The sequence below is a fragment of the Chamaea fasciata genome, unplaced genomic scaffold (genome assembly GCF_029207755.1).
Source record: "Chamaea fasciata isolate MVZ Bird 193981 ecotype frontalis unplaced genomic scaffold, bChaFas1.0.hap1 SCAF_14, whole genome shotgun sequence".
Classification (NCBI taxonomy): domain Eukaryota; kingdom Metazoa; phylum Chordata; class Aves; order Passeriformes; family Sylviidae; genus Chamaea; species Chamaea fasciata.
This window is the reverse complement of record NW_027094099.1, coordinates 8,357,900-8,375,928: the sequence shown is the minus strand read 5'-3', so window position 1 is coordinate 8,375,928 and position 18,029 is coordinate 8,357,900. Positions and strand designations below refer to the sequence as shown.

At 41.3% G+C, this 18,029-nt stretch overlaps 1 protein-coding gene across 5 annotated transcripts in view; it reads right to left on the bottom strand.

Moving 5' to 3' along the window:
• The window catches only part of MYO5A (myosin VA), a 99,132-nt gene that overhangs the window by 51,427 nt on the left and 29,676 nt on the right, over positions 1–18,029 (bottom strand). For all 5 annotated transcript variants that reach the window (XM_066195883.1, XM_066195879.1, XM_066195881.1 and 2 more), the window contains exons 5-6: positions 4,127–4,283; positions 107–250 (exon numbers count right to left, since the gene is read on the bottom strand). In XM_066195883.1, coding sequence (XP_066051980.1) covers positions 107–250; positions 4,127–4,283 — 301 coding nt within the window. The remainder of the gene's footprint in view (positions 1–106; positions 251–4,126; positions 4,284–18,029) is intronic.

Sequence of the window (18,029 nt, the reverse complement as noted above, 5' to 3'; positions counted from 1 at the left end):
TTACTGAGCTCTAGACTACAAGGTAGGCAAAGATGGAGAGGAAGTGTGGGACAGTGGATTGGTTCAAGGATGACATAACAAAATGGAGAGATTACATCAGTATTACCTGGAACACCACTCTTGATTTCTCCAAGAGGTAAGTTCTCATGTTAGCACCAATGATTCGATACCTCTTATCAAAACCGATTTCAATGTATTTACCAAAGCGACTGCTGTTGTCATTTCTGGTAGTTTTGGCATTTCCAATGGACTGAAAAAAGGGAATATTGTAAAGGTTAAACAGCTTGTAGAAATTATCACATCTATTTAATCATCTACATGGCTCATAAACACTTAACAACATTAATGGTGTCCTGGTTTGAAAATAATCAAAAATTTAATGAAGAACGGTCTCTGCCTGGTCAACAAGTTACATCAAAATACAGTTATTTCATAAATGTAAGACTAGAAGCTGATATTCCTAGCAAGTATTTCACTTCCACATAGTCTAATTTTACAGCTAAAAATCCTTTTTTGTTTTTTGAAGTCTTTCAAAATGAAATGGAGAGTCTAGCAGAAAGCTCACATACACACACAGATTTCTTTCAAGGACTTAGTAAAACTGTAAGAATTATTTCACCTGGATATATTTATAAATGTAGGTGTATATATACATCTATAGTACTTGCAACTTTTGAAAGTCTACCTATTATAAACCCACAGCCCACTCTGTTCTGCCTGGCTAACAGTTTATCATTACTATTACTCTCTAATCACCACATTTGCAAACTACTTCTGCAAACATAAAAATTATAAGTATTTACTCTGTGCCTAAGCATAATCTAAAAATTAATATGCACAGACTGGTGTCACCTTCCTGAAGCTGAACCCCTTCCACAGCAGCTTGGTTATTGACCCAGAGACAGCCATCAATGCTGCCCTGCCTCATGCTGAGCTTTCTCAGATTAATTCAATACGGCTTCACACACAACAAACAATACTCTGTGCATTTCCTCTACATTACAAGTCCTGGGGTGCCCAGGGCAAATAATGACATGGTGCAATTCTGCCTTACCTCATCAGCATTAGGGTTCACCCCACAACCGGTACCAGCTGGATATATCAGAATTCAAGACATGCAAATCACAGCATGCTGAACTTCAAAGAAAAGCATTTTCTCTTCTCAATCAGACCGTGTTTTAGACATCATACCGCAATTCACCTTGTAAAAAATTCCTAAAGGTAACTCTGTATCAAAAGGAACCGCATTTGGAAGAACTGAGACGCAGGACACTGCCCCATATCACATGGCACTGTGCCTGTGTTACTAAGCCCCAAGTGCACCACTGTATCTGTGTCCAACTTTCCCAGTCCCTGCAGCCATCCACTGGAACTCTGTACTGAAATAAACTTGAAGAAAACAAATGAGAGCAAAGTAGCACTGCTGAGTATCCCGAATCTGCAGCAGAAGGCCAGTGAATGGGTCAGTGCCAGCTGGTACAGCCTGGAAAGTGGGATTAGACTGTCAGAAACCCCATGAGAGCAGCAGCAGCACGCACACCCAACAGAGCAGATGTCAAAGTGGGCATCAGATGGACAGCTGCTGGAAAGGATCTAGGAACAAACTGTATCTCTGCAGTTCTAAGAAACATCACATTCATTCAAACTGACTGTACTTGAACTCCACTCCTGGGTTTTTTTGAAAGAAAAAAATTAGTGCTGCTGTGATTTACTCTGTTGGTGGTGGTAGCAAGGTAATACAACAGCATTTCAGAAAGCAATTATTCCTTTGAAAGGTATTACTGATAAAAACAGAAAGTCTTTGGGATTATCAGATTGCTTGCCTGAATACATACAAAGCTGTCCTATTTGCATAGCTACAGAGGGTAACAAAGAATGAGGGCAGGAAATGACATATAAAGATGTGTTCTAAGACTGATCGATTTCTACACTTGCAATAGGAAAACTGCATATAGTTATTGTCTACTAAAGTAGTCACTTAAACAGTTGCTAGAAATGTACAGTTACCTCTTGACATTACTGAGTATTTAGTAGGCTAAGATGAGGTGATGGTAGCTCATAAAATACTGATGTTTCGGTTGTCCAAATAGAAATTTAAAAATAAAATTACCTTCTGCTCCTAAGATTTTACAGTTAGCTTAGCAAATGAGGAGTTTCCAGTTTCTAAAATGAAGTACTCCTTTTACTCCTAAAATATGTGGGTTAATTTGCGTTTCTACTGATTTATCAACTGGAGAATTCAAAACATTAATTATGTTATCATGAGAGTCTGTCTCAACATCAAATTTTTCAACACTCGCTCTAAAGCTAATTTAAAGTTCAAGTGTTGGAAGTTAAAAGGATGACTTTTATCCAATTATAATAATCTTTAAAGCAACTGAAATACATATTTAGATATACCCATGTTCACAAAATTGTTATCCCTAGAAAATAAAAATAAAGCACCACCACTGATTTTTAGTGAATGAAAAAAGGTACAGATGGGAAGCTCTTTTGTCCTCAATTTAAACTTCCTTGCTTTGGAAATGAATTCAGATAATTAGTGGTGAGCTGATGGCCACTGACTGGGAGGTGGGGCCTAAGGACTGAGAGCAGGATGTTTGCTTTAGCTTCGAGACCAAACAAAAGAAGCATGCAGGGAAAGCTGCAGAGTTTGTATTTCACCCAGCAAACAGCCAGGCACAGACCTGGCCCGCAGAGCCCCTCAGCAGAGCTGTCACTGGAGGCTGATGGTCAGGACACCTGGTACCACTGCTGGGCAGGGCTGGGCAGGAGGGGGCTCAGCACCCCGACCCATCAGGCGCACACGGGATGTCAGCACAGCCCCCGATAGGATGTGGCACCTCCTGCCAACCCTGCAGCAGAGCAAGCTGTTCTCTGGGCTCAGCTCACACCTGCACGACTGCCACTGCTCCTCAGGACACAGCCTGGACATGCACGAGTCACAGCCTGTTTTATCCCACACAAGAAATTTCCAAACACCACACAGCACCACAAACCAGGCACAATTACCTTGTGACAGACACACACAACTGTGATAGGGCAGCTATAGTTTGAGTATCGTGAACTCCTCATGCCAGGAGGAAAGGAGGAATAAAACATAGTTCATTTTTTAAAATACCTGAGAAAAAAAACAATGGCAGCATTTTGCATGTCACATTTCACTGCATGCACTCTATTTACTCATGATCTTTCACAATACTGCAGAGAGACGCCCAACATCCACCAAGGCATCAGGGGTCCTAAAGCATTTTCCTAGGCTGTTCACAGGCATGAGTATGTGTGTGCCTACGGACAGAGTTACTTCTCTTCAGAAATTCCCCCAAGACTTCCTCTCTGATGAATCATTTCTTAACACAGTTCCTTAGCTTCAGCCACAACTTGAATCTACATATATAGGCAAAGACATGAGAAACAGTTCAGCTAAGTCTAAGAAATCCTTTCTGCTTGGCTGTGACATCTGAGCTTCCCAGAGAACGGAGACCCTGAAGCAGGAGTAGTACATGCCCTCTCAAAGTCTATTGCCAGCACCTGCCCTCCAAAGGAAATGGCTTCGGGACTTGACTACAGTTGGTTATAACAATTTCCAGAACTGAAACATGAATCTGAGCTAATTATAGCAAAATTATGTCTTCCAATTTTTTTTTTCCTCTGAAAGAAACTGCATGCATCCCATGTAACTTTGTTTTCTCAGTCTCTTTTCTAATTTTATTTCCTAAAATTTAACATTTGCTTTACTTCCTTTTAGAGTACACAATCTGCTGGCCCCCACTGTGTGATGTACAAATTCTGTGGGTAAGATCAACGGTTTTATCCTCTTTGGATACACACAAAACCAATTGCATTTGGCCAGCAGTCTGAGAACTACCAGTCACAAAGCAGTATTCACATAAAAACTACTTCATGTGCAATACATTAACAATATTGAAACATCACCTCCCATCTTCTCTCTTTCATGTTACCAAAATGACACCTAAAGCAATTCCTTGTAAATGGATTAAACACAAAATTTTAATGTATATTTGTAAATGTTTTTAAGAAGTGTGGATTGCTCTACTGAATGCTTATGTTTGTCCCAGTAATAACTGCAGCTGGAGGGTGGGGTTTGGTGCAGTAGCTCTCTTACCTCCATGATGGGGTTGGAGGCCAAAACCTTCTCCTCAACATTGGCCTCACTGGCAGATCCACTGACCGTGGCAAAGTACCTCATGGCATACTTAGCAGAGACAGTCTTTCCAGCTCCAGATTCCCCACTGACAATGATTGACTGATTTCGCTCATCCCTGAAACACAAACACATGTTAATTCCCAGCTGTTCTCTCAAGGACATTATTTTCTGTGTCCACAGCTTGGCAACAACCCCTCCACCATAAATGTTAGCAGCACAGCAAAAGGTAAGTGCAGGTGAGAGACACAAGGCAGTTAGTTACCCAGCTGTCCGCCAGGCTGGCTGGACTGCCAGCCAGCAGGATGCTCCTCCAGGATGGATGCTGCTGTGACAGTCCAGCCAGCCAGCAGAGCTGCTTTGAAGAACCTGGCTATGGCAAAGGATCTGTTACTGCTATTCACTATGTGCTTCTGCAGCTACTTCTATCCAGAGTCTGTGGTACAGTGCTCCACTAAATTACCAGTGGTCATTAGTAAAGATCATGAATGCCATCTTACAGAGGGAGAAATCAACAGCAGAGTCAGCCACAGAAACATTTCGTCCCTTTGCTCTAATCACCAGCTTATCCCAGAATTGTTCTGAATCTGAAAAATTCAAGCATGGCTGTTCAGGACACAGATAGCAGCTCTGGAGTGAAGACAGTCCCTTTGTTGTGAAAAAAAATTCCTCTCTTGTAAAAAAGAATAATTTCCACTTGCTCCGAAAACAGTTTTCTCTCAACTCAAAGAGAACTCTGTGCATAAACCCAACTATATGAATAAACAACGCACTACAAAATAACATAGAAATTAACATTAATTCAGCATGAAACTTTTAAAATAAGGACCATATGTGCTTTATAAAGCTTTTACATTTTCAAAGCAAATGAACTTAAAATAAAAGGCATTTTGAAGTATTCCTATGAGTTGGGTAAGCTTAATCCTATTCTACACACTAACATGAAAAGAGGCAAAAGGATGAATAAAACTTTCCCCCAAAGCTTTACAGAGCTGGAGCTGGAACACAGAGAGCACAGCCAAGGTACAGACCAGGCTGTCCTCACAGCACAGGAGCTGTGAATGACACTTCAGGCACCTCCACGTTCAAGCAGCACAGTGATAGTCTGCAGGGCTTGCCAATGGCATCAGGAGATGCTGGCAGGGAAATCAAAGACATATGCATGGAAAAACTACCTATGGTTTCTGTAGCCTAAAGGCCTGGCAGAAGATCTCTATTCTGCTTCTGGGATGATAAAAAAACCCTGCTGATGAAATAATGAAGCTATTTATCAAGCATGTAAAAATTACATGTGTTCCTTTTCTGTGATTGGCCTGTCCACTTTAGTCAAAAATTGGTGATTTTGTCTCAAATGGGTGCTACATGTCATGCTTACTGGTACCCCAACAAACTCCCAGCCCCAAATGGAAACAGGATTGTGTGCACGTCCCTCAGCATGGCCTCTAATGCACCATGGCCCCAGAGGCAAGAGCCCCTCCTCCTCCTGCCTTCCTCTCTCCCTCCCAGGATGATGTCAATGCTTCTGACAACCCCAGAGGGACCTCAGACACCTGAGGTGCCTGGCCAGGCCTCCCCACCCAGTAGAAGAATGGTGACCATCTCCATCTCCCACCCTGGAGTTAAACACCACTCTCATCAAATCAATTTGGTCCTGCACTGCTTTACTGTGGTCTCTGATGGAATTACTGACCACCTGCTCTCTCCAATGGAGGACTGGTTTGTGTGGTCACTGATACAAACATCATCCATGTCAACTGACCAATTCTGCCAAATCAAACCAATTTAAGTCCCTTCAGATATGAGTACACTATAAACTGGACAAGACCCCACAAAAACTGTTGACTTAGGCCCAGTTACTCACCTGTGGGCACAGGCTCTGGGTAACAACTATTTACAGACTCTGCTGCAATTCTCAAGGTGCTACCTATCTTCAAAAACAATGCCAAGCCTTCAGGTAAGAGCACAGCTCCAGCACCCATTTCGTGCTGCTCAAAGCACCAGGCTGAAGGAGCCTCTGGTTCCATCACCCATCCCTGGGCATTTGTCTAACCAAATTAGGTACCATTTGTGGCAGAGTTTCCACATTTTGGTAAAAAGAATTTACTTAGAATGGCTGAGTGCTGCTTTAAATTTAATAGCAAAGTGTTAAGAAGATCAAAGCGACCTAATTTCATGTTCTCAACTTGCATGTAACACATGCAGTAGGTGTGAATGACTACAGCACAGTCCTCACATCCAGCACACCAAGCTGTCAGCCTCAGTGGGAGGGTCGTGGGAAAGCAGAACTGTTCAGCTGATAACCCAGGCTGTGCAGTCCAGGTCACACAGACCCAGTGCCAGAGATGTCAGCCTTGGCCACAAGTCTCATCTCTCCCTCTGATGAGACCTCATGTGACAGTGGCCATCAAGCCTCTCTGCAGGATCTTGAGAGAGGTCTGTGTGCCTGGGATGGCTTGCAGTAACAATTTCGATTTCCATCTGGATAATGAAGAGGAAACACTTGTTTATTCCCTATTCCCTCTCACAGAGTTCACTCATGGTAGACAGAGGTGTGTGGGAGAGAGCCTGTGGCTCAGGAAGCTTCAAGAGTTATCTGGATCCTCCTGCTCAAATAGAGCATCAGCAGGATGCAGGAGAAATCCAAGCAAATGCCTAAAATCCACGCCTAAATGGGACAACAGGTAACAAACAACTTTCCTCTCCCACAGGCAGTTCCTGCAGTGAGTCAAAACCAACCATTTCTTCATAGGATTGGCACCATTCTCTCTTTTTTTCCCCTGTGCTCTTTCAAATAGGAAAAAGGAAAACCCCATGCCATTCTAAAATATGAAACTTCTGCTCTGATTTCAGAGACTGCCTAACATAGGAGATAGGCAACAACATAACAAGCTTTTCATTTGTAGATCACCAGCTGTTTCATGCATTAAATATCATTAAATATATGAAGACTGAGGAAGCTCAAGTCTATGAAATGGATCCTCTCCTGGTTAAGATATTTTAGTTCCCAAAGTACAAAAAGCTTTCAGAAAACCTAGGAATGCAAACTCACTCAGACTTCTGACAAAACTGTCAATAAAAAACAAGCTCTTTTGCCAAGAAAGGACATGGAATTAAAGATGTCTCATTCCAACTGTCACATTCCTGAAGGACATGTGTGGGAGCATGGAAAATACACACTGGTTTTGGAGTCCTTAGTCTCTTCTCAGGAGTTCCACTTTAACAAAGACAGTAATGAAAAAATGAGTTTGAAAACAATTTCTCCTTAAGAATACTGCTGCTAATTAGCCAGTTTCTTTCTCCCATGTCATAAGATATGAAGACTACTCTTCTTACACACACTCATGCGCCCAGGAATAAGGGATCCATTATTATATTCCTGTATAAGTACATACACACATATACATTGCACACATTGGCGTAGAGAAGAGAGGGTTTGCTCTGTGTGAGCTGAAAACATTGCTGCTGTCCCTTCTGCAGTGACTTTGTGTGTCTGCAGCAGCCACAGCCATCCTGACAAACAAAGGGCTCTCTCACTGTCTGCAGCCGTGTCCTCTTGCCAGCGCTCCATCCACGCTCAGGGCCGCTCTTGTCTTCACCAGTACATTAATCCTTTGTTTTGCCTTAACACACTGTAGTGGCCATCCTCTAGCATATTATTCTTTGTCCTTTTTGGCAGAGAGAAAGGAAAACACAACAAAATGCCTGAGATCACACTAGGCATTTGAAGGAGAAAGGACAGTGTAACACAAACCCAAACAGCGGCAGGGGATGAGCCCTTACTGCCACAGCCCCAGGGAAGACTTGGCTTATGGACATCCTACCACAGGCAGAGAGATATTTAGTCTTGGAGGAGGCCAGAGTGGTCCTGCCAGGCAGCTGTGCCAGCTCAGCAGAAAGCTCTTTAACGACAGAAAACTTCAAAGAAACAAAACGCCGCAATTAAAAGAAAAACAAGTAAATTAGCATCAAGGCCCCTCAGATGATGTACGAAATGTAGTGAGAGGTTTTTTTAATGATAGCTATAAGCAGTGGTCTGTCTAAAATAAAACCTCTGTTTATGTCAAATGAAATTTTCATAATCAGGCTGCGTTAAAAACAAAACAAAGTTTAGAAGACCAAAAGAAAGGAAAAAAATCCCCAGAAAACAAAACTGACACCACCCAAGTTCTTTCTCAGATTATACTACACCTTTAGAGTTGTTTTTAGTTAAATTATTAGCCCCTGACCTTTGACCTGGCATTTCGAATACTTAACATGTCACCAGTCAGAAAAAAAAAGCTAAAATTAAAACTTTCAGTCAATGAAACAAGTAAGTAGGGCAGCAGCTTTACATGTGACACCACTTTGGAGCCAGATGCCATTTCATGCAATACTTCATCTTCTTGCAGTTTTTGCTCTGCATAAAACACATAAGTAGATGATTTTAAGACTAGCATTACCTCTGAATGGAGGGAACATTTTAATTATGCTTTTGCAAACAGAAATGAAGACAAGCAGTCTGGGAGATGAGAGGTGGAGGAGTCCTTTTTCCCCCAAAGGCAGATAGCAATCAGTTCCTGGCACACAGAACTCCATCACTGTGATGCACGTTTGTGTTCAGGCATCGGTCAGGATCACCTTCAGCTTTTGCTGTTTCTGAACAGCAGAAGAATAAAGGAATGACAAAACTACTTTAAAAGTGCCATTTTAAGATGACACGCCCAGACACTTCACAAGCTGAAATGTGGAATGATAGGCTGAGATTGCTTGCAATAGCAGAAGATTTGGTTCAGAAATCTTCTATATAAATTCTCTCAGGCTACATTTTGGGAATCATGTGAAGTTAACAGCTATTTCTTGATAAATAAAAGAATGAGGACACACTATGGAATATCTAACCGGTAATTTAAAGTGTTCTCTATCACAAGAAATAATGCAGAGCCAGATTTCTGCATAGGCTGGTATTTTTTAAAGACAATTTTACTTTATCTACAGGGCTTTGTTGACAGGCAGTATGTTTATGAGGAAATTCACTGTCAGAGTGCCAAAACTGAAAAGATGTAGTCTTACCTAGTTCCTGCAAGATTGAGATTACAGCCTACATAGCAACAGGAGCTTCTTATGCTTTGAATAAATGTTGCAAAATTTAACACTGAAGATAGTTTCTGCTCAAAGAAGGTTCAGCATTGAGGAAGACAGAGTGCTGCAAACTGCCTTGAGATACCTTACATACAGAAAACGGCTTTGCAGATTATGAATGAAATGACAATGCACAGGAAACCAGCAAGTGGTTTTAAAAACATCACCTTGCTCTCAAGAGGTGAAAAAACCCTTTGTTGAGGATGTGCATGTATCCTAATGCAATGCTTTTAAAGCACGGGCAACTCCAAATCTTGTATTTTATACAAATGTACAGTAGATGCTTTCAGAAGAGCTCAGTGTGGAGGAACTGCTACTCTCAGGAGGTCACAGCTGCCAGATATATTGGAAGCAAGAGCAAGACTGTCACTGGGCACCTCCGATTTGCACAGAGAGCTGCAACAACACTGACCAATCACTGGCAGCTGTCATTATCCAGGACAGCTTTCAACAATTTCAGCTGACCAATGGAAAAACTGAGGCAAAAAGAAGAAAAACCAGTGCAAGAATTGCAACATCAAAGTTGCTAATATTAAAGGCAGAGTTGTCCATTTTCAAAAAATTTTCAAAAAATTTTCATTCAAGATCACTGCACCCACTTAAGCCACTTCCCACAAAAACCAAAACAGCTTACTGCATCAAAGTCATCACTTCCACAGCAAACTGTCCAAACAGATCAGGATAATCAAGACATAAAGACTGAAAAATCCTTACAGATATCTTTGTTTACCTTATTCCTCTGTACCAACTGAAAATCTCTCTCTGAAGCAGGAACACTAAAAGTTAAAAACCTCTCTATCAATAAGCATTTCAGAGAGGATTAAAGAAGCCCAAAGCTATTTGATTGAATCATCAAAGCACAACACTTTTTTATGATTTTTTGCTTCCTATGACTGATGCATCAGATGTATCACTTGATCTTGGCTTTCAGATGCATGACTCCACAGTAAATAATGTTAAATAAATGTATATAAGCACACCCCCCACACAAACATCAACTTGGGAAAACGAACAAAAGGAATACAGAATTACTGACAACAAAAGGAATACAGAAATTATTGACATCAACCCCAATACTCCTATCAATCCATCTATACCCCAGCTACCGGCATCTCTCCCTGGAAAAACTGTATCGTTAACAGCTGATTTGAAAAGATTCTGATATGGACTTTGAAATGCTTGGCTGTGATGATCTACTTCAAAGTTGAATTGTCTCCATGTCATAACACAGACGAGATTGGCAGAAAAGATCAGAGTGCAATATCCTTAATATATAATGAAGAAAGCAAATAACAGGGCAATTTGATGAGAAGAACATTAGTACTTACTTTGCCTTTGATCCTAAATTGTCTGTGTTTGTTAACCTTGAGGACACTGCCAAGATGCTGATGTTTTTAAGAAAGCTTCTTGTCAGGGTGGTTTGAAGGCCACCACCTTCAGGACATCTTCCCCCCTCACTGCCTCAGTGCTAAAAGGTTAATCAATTAAATCTCTGGGCTTTTCTTCCACCGCCTCTCCCCCCCCCCCCTTTTTTTTTTTCCTTCCCTTTGTGGAGTTGCTGCTGCTTAGTTCTTTTCTTTTGGAATAACAGGTTTAGGTTATGGGTAAGGGCATCAACCCCATTCCATATGACCATTTCATTTTTATTTAACTCAAAACAGCACAAACTGTTGCTAAAGACCTGATCCTGTGATCTTCAAAAACTAAAATCCCCTACTGCTTCAATGCAAGTACACAATAAATAGCTTTTATTTAATCTAGCAGTGACAGTTTGGTCTTCTTTATCTCACTACTGTTCTTCTACTGCAGTTCTGTGGTGATAAGGCAGCCTGAAATGGCTTTACATTTTCAAAACAGCGAATTTTCAATGATCAAAGTACCTGACAAACTCCTGGGGAAGGAACCTGTGACTCAGGGAACATTTGGGAGAGATCCTGTTCTCAGCACACACACATAAGTACCACTAACACCAGTGTGCATCATGCCCATCAAAGACAGAAAAGGAAGTTAGTGCTTTGCCATCCTACAGCTGAGTTATGGCAGCAGGAAATCCAACCCAAGAAAATAACTTAAAAACTAATGACATTGCTGAAAGGTCAGCTAGGAGTCATTCTGAAATGCTGGCAGGTTTGAAATCCTGTTGTTCTTCCATCAGCTGCAGCTTCTCTCAGAGACACAGCATTAACTAAGGACCAACAAAAACTTAGTTTAAGCCATGTTTCAGGTTTTACACCTTAAACCAGATTTCCAAACCTATCAAGGATACACATATATAGATGCAGCTAACATGATTTAGTGTCTCCAGCAGTATAAACAAAACTCTGACCAAAGTAAACATCCTATTTTTGCAATCAATCTCTCAGCATCCCCATTGCATATTTGTGACAGCATACGACCAAAATAACCTGCAGTATCTACAGTCAGAACATTCACAGATCTTTGACAGCATCACTAAAAAAAACCGTTTAATAATGGTCATTTCCCTCACCATGAGGCACTGGTAACAAAGTCAAAATAAATGAAGTTTACACGATGCACTTAAACCAGTGTGGAAGTGCTAAGTATCACTGTAACTGCTTTATTGATGTTCCCAAATAACTCAGAAGTACTGCTGTTACAGGAATCACAGAATCAAAGAATAGAAAAGTACATCTAATACTCCACATATTCCAAGCAGCTCTTTCAGTCTTGGCATAACTATCCACAGAAAATACTTTGAACTCCTTTCTTGTGAAACCCAGCAGATTTCATCAGGTATCAATATACAGCCAAGAGTTCTCTGCAGTATTGAATGTTTTGCCAGTTTCACAGAAAGCAGCTTGATTAACTCATTAAGAAATTTAGGAAGGACCTTCCCAGCCACAGGTGACCAGCCCCTGGAGGCTAAAGGGAGCCCTGTCTCCAGGGGACTGGCATCTCCCAAGGCAGCAGAGAGGATGCACAGCTGACAAATGCAGGCAGAAGAATAAAGCACCAGCAAGACAAATCCATGGTATAAGATGAATAAGGTTTTGCACAACTCATCTGAAGGCTCGCTAAAAATAAGACTGATTTCAAAAAATGCTGAAATAAATAGTGCTTCCTAAAATTACCAGTGATTGTAAACTTGAAACCAAAACATAGCCACATTTTTTTTCCAGGACACTCTTCTCTTTTCAGCACAAAATGTGGTTTTGGAGTGATACAAGGATTTAGCTTTTTCTTGCAGGCTCACCAGCCTGTGCTCTCCTCAAGACCTGCCCTCTCAGTCCCCTGCCACAGTAGGACCCAGGTTCATTTTTTGGGCAGCTGTGTTCCACTTTTCTGATGCTCCCACTATTACAGTTACTTGTTTTTCTAGAAGACCAAAATTGCTTCTCCACTTATCTTAAGGCAGCTGTAAAACCCACCAGTGCTGGGAGGTTTAACACGAGTCAATGCAATATATTTAGCTTCACCTTTGCCTAAGGGCAGTGTTGTGTGGCAGCAAACAAGGCTGTGCATGCTCAGCTGCACTCCTTCAGTGCAAAGGCCTTTGAAACTCAGCCCAGGGCAGGCAGCATCTGCTAGAAGCCATTTTAAAACCTGGCAAATCTACAAACCCCGGACTTGCTTTTCAAACAGAAGTAATTTAACTGTTCAATAAATAAATAAATTAACAAACAAGAATTCATTCAGCAGTTTTCTAATGCCCTTGGACTGATGGAAAGCAGCAGCAGCCAGCTCCGGGCTGCCTTCCCGGCACCTCTCACATCGAGGGCAGGAGGCAACATCTTGTCCTTCATCAACCTTCCCAACAAACTATTTTGATCACAGAATTCTTCACAGCCTTAAATAAATTCTGTTATCCCCTGTTTCTGGATTTGGCTAGTGGCCTCATTAAAATGGGAAAGTTCCCCTGCTTTATCCTCTTACTTTCCAACTGCTTACAAGCCCACGCTGCACAAGCACACCTTGCCATCTTCTCTGCAGTTGCTGAGCTGCTCTACCTGGCAGATCACCTTCCCTGCAACCAGGCAGACCTGTTAAGTTCTCTGCCTTCACCCGTACTACCCTTGCCCTTCATTTTCCAAGTTTCCTTCTTGTAGTGCTGTTTGAACAGCAGGCACAGCCCCTCTCTCCCCGCAGAGCCATGCCACCGCAGCATTCCCAGTGCCGAACCTCCAAATTCACTTGTACTGGCACATCCCAAAAGGTGTGGCCTGACACGGAGAATTGATTTTTTCCATCCTCAAAGGGCCGGTGTGTGGATTAACAAGATAATGTCTGTAAAACAGCCAAAATGTGCAAAGTGCTACGTAAGAGCCAAGGATGATTATGAGAGACTGAAGTGCTCCGAACCATCCTGAACACAAAAGTGAGTTACAAGTGCTTTGCACCAGAATCAAGCACAGAACAGCAACCACATTTCTGTGTCTGTTCCACCTTCACACGCTGTATCCATTGGTTTATCCTGACAACTGGATCTAACATGCTCTGACACAACCCAGTCTTCACAGATGCCACACATTAACAATTCAGAGAATTCTTCAGCTGCAAACCTTGAGTCACAACAATCACTCCTGACTAAGCAGTAAATTGATTCTTTGTAAAAGCATTCACTTTTAATAAGCATGAAACAGCAGTCCAATAAACCATGTTCTTTAATCTTGTTTCTAAATATATTTCCAGTTTAACTTGTTTTTTTTAAGCCTAACAGCATTTCTCGCTGACATCTTTAGCTGCTTGAGAAAAGAGGATGTTCTGAACACAAGGCCAGGGACAGGAAGCTCAGTGCCTGGGACCAGCTCAGGGCTGGCCACAGCACACCACCTCTGCCTTGTCTTCTACACAAGCAGAAATTGAGACTCCAGTACTAGAGGAGACAGGCTTTGGGAAGGCTTGTGAAGTGCATGGAAGACATGAAACCTTCAGTGAAAGCAAATGTTATTATGTAATAGATGTTACCTGGCACAGAGACCCCTTAATGCTGCAGGAAAGGAGGGGGTGAAAAATGCAGCTCATTTGCTCGTTTTTGTACCCTGAAAGCATTGAACTGAACTGCACTATCAGTTATGTACTCTATTCTCACATATTTTATTGTCAAGCTGGTGTCATCAAGTCAGCACACAAGAGGACCAGGACTTCTGATCAGGGACTCAACACCCTGCTTTTGCCACCTTGGTGAACTCACCAAAGCTGCCCTCCCAATCCCCATGTCTGCTTCAATTTATAAAATGGAAGTAAGGATGTTGATCTCTTCTGTAAAGAACTTTGGCATCTGCTCATTGAATGGGCAAAGCAAACATGAAAGAACATCAGTATTCACAACCTGAATTCTGATGAGTCTGTTCCAGCTGCAAACTCAACCACTCCAAAAGAGCTCAAGTTCTTAGGAATCTTTGTTTCTCTTCAGCAACAGCTCAGTAAAAGCATTCTGCAACACTCTCACAACCAGAAGATGTTCTTTCTCTTTTTTTTTTTTTTTTAATTAACAAAATGCACCACTTGCCATTATAATTATATCCAGGAAACACAGCTCTTGACTGTAAAAATGTCAGAAGGTGAAAAGATAATGAATTGTCAGTAACATCTCCCAATACATACAAATGAAGAAAACTGAGGTCAGCACATGCTACAAACCCATGACAGATTGCACTCCAGAGGAGCACAAAGATGAGCCAGCACTATGCAACCCATTTATCAAGGGATTAGTCAGAGGTCACTCCTGCAACGGTTTAGGAAAGCTCATTGCTTGCTACCAGCAGGACACCTCACATGAACTCCAGCTTCCAGCTACAACCATACTTAACCCTTTTGTTGCCTAAAACCAATCACTGCTTGGACAAGTAGGTCCCTTATGTTGTATCAAGTTGATTCCCCCATCTACCATCTTGTACCTGAAACATCATAAAATGTCAGGCTCCAAGTATAAGAGACTACTCCAAAATCATCTCATCAGAAAGGAAAACTTTCCCTGTTGCTTTCTAAGAGTAGGGCCCCAGAAACACCATCTCTTTTCAAGGCAGATATTTAACTCAGGAAGTCCTATGTCAAGGCCCTAAGTGGAGGAAGGCCATTGTATATTTGTCCAGCACCCACCATAGCAGGCTCTCATTCCATTACTGGATCAGATCTGTGACAGATTGTTAATCATCCCTACCATGACTTCTGCCAAGGGAAAATACAGTATCCATTTATTAGACAGAAGCAAAGCAGCAGCTGATCAAATATGCATTTTTATAAAGGATATCATCTTGGGATGCCTGAGATAACTGGAGACTGTGAGTAAAGATGCTTTCAAAACACCTACTCAACTGCTCGCCAAGCTTCCCTTTGAACAAAAAGTGATAGAAAAGTATCTTCCTGTAGGTGAAAGCCATCAGACACACACAGAAAAGCTGACAAAACAGAGAGGCAGCCTGCTTATTAAAGGTAATTTAATGAAAAAGCCACGCAGTATCACAAAATAAATCACCATACTTTGTCCAAATAGAAAAAGCAGAACTTTGGAAATTGATGCTTTAAACACTGTTGTTTTCCACGCTGATATTAATTAAGGTTTATATAGATCTCATCAGTATGCAATTCTGTTTGCAGAGGTTACTTTCAACTTAAGCAATGCTAGACAACTTTACTAATTAATCACAAGGAAATCTCAAAGTTAATTTATTAAATTGAATCTGCTGTATCTGCCATCAACCACAAGTAGGATGGAACAAATCAGACCAACAAAGTGCTGATAAAAAACATACATTATCTTAATTACTGAAATGTACTGTCAGTAGGCAGGGGAAAGAATCCTGTGAAAAAAGCGATTTTTTTCCCTAATAGTGTTGTTAGGAAACTGATAATCATAAGTCTCATACATTAATGTAATTCTTAACAGTTTCAAGAGTACAATCATCAACATCTTACTGCAAACCGTAGGGTTAAAAATGCATTGAATATTTTATTGAATATTAGAAAGAAAATGAGCCACACCTGCTGACAGTTATGATTCCTACTTAGGTTATAATTGAAAAAAAAAAGATAAAATGTTTGGCAACTGAAGCTTTGCTTCAATTTTCATAGTTACCACAGAGGGGCAACTGAAGACTGAACTTGGTTTTGTTAACAATTTGGAAACACTGACATACAAAAGTGGCATGCAGTGCAGCCCAAAGGGTTCAACACATGCAAACACCCACATGCTGACATTGAGGTTTATATTTCTGGGACAAAAATATATTCTGCAATAATAATTTTCTTCCTTCTACATCACTCATCTGCCTTAAACAGTCCCAAACCTTTATATATTCACTCAAATGGAGTGAGCTATCCCTGGCCAACACACTGCCATTGCTGAGGACAGCCCTGTGAGTGCAGGTCCCAGCTAATTCCAAAAGCACAGCTTGTTAGAGCTGTACCTACAGAACCAAACCACTCTGCACAAAAGCCACATGGGCATGTCCCCAGCTGAAGATCAGGCTCCCTCCCACTGGGACACACACTGGACAGAGCAGAAGATCTGCTCCAAACCCTCACATCTGCGGTCTGGAGGCTCACACAACCCAAACCAATACAGTCACTGGTAAAGATGAAACACTCAGAAACCTAAGACCAACACAATTTAAGTGCAGTTGTAAAACTAGATCATTGCTTATTTTAGGCACAGCAGAGGAAAGGTGTCTGAAATAAAGCTGTCAGTCTGTGCAGAGGAGCAGCAGGAGATGGAGAGAGAAAAGGAAAAAGGTACCAAGACACAGATGACAAGGGAGGAAGAGAAGGGAAGAGGGCAAAGGAAAGAAATAATAATCCAAAACGAGATTAGTCTTAAGAGCTGTGCATGTTTTCCTGCACCAAAAAAGACAAGAAGCTACCAAGCAAACAGTAATCACTTATTGCACTGTTGGCTGTGGATAAAGATAAGCCATGCTCCTTCCCACTAACCCTCCACTGGAAACTGGAGACAGAACTGTTGGAGGAAGAGGAAATAAAGAGGCTCAAACAGGCCCACCACTTCCCAGCAGCATGTACCCCATCATTTGGCTCCCACTAGGCAGAAAATGCCACATGCAAAGGTATCTTTATGTGCTGCTTTACACTGCAATTAACCTCAAGCAATAGCTGTGTATCATTTCTCATGCACAAGCCATATCCATCCCTGTCACTCCAGTAGGCTTTTTTACACTGTATTTTTTCTGAAAACACAACGCAAATATTTAATCACTGGCTTTCAAGATTTCTGCCATGGGGCATTTTCTTTGGCTGGAGAAGGCTCCAGAGATCATTTAGTTAACCATGCACACGGATGGAGTTTCTAAGCTGCAGCAGATGAGGCAATGAAGCTGGAAAGAACAAACTCTAAATCACTAAATTATAAATTAACAAGAAGACCTAAGGAGTAAATATTTAGAAGAGCTCACTGAAGCCTTAAGGATAGGAGCATCATAACTAATTATTTCAGTGATCATTTAAACATGAAGTTAGGAAAGATCAGAAACAAGAGAAAAATAAATCTCACCAATTACACACATAAATGCAGATTAATGCCATGTGACTAGCTACTGCATGAATATGCAAGGAACTTATTAGAATGTTAATACAGCAGTCAGAGACAATCTGATTTTCATTTTTAAATAGCTGCAGGAATGTAAAACTGGAGTTCTTTTTCTCTAACTTCATAATTCAAAAGTAAAAGGTGATTTGTGATTTGTAAAAGGTGAAGTATAAAAAACATCAGTGAAGTTAAAGGGTGGGATTTAGTAATTGTAAGCAGTAATAGAAAACTGAATTCAATTACCAA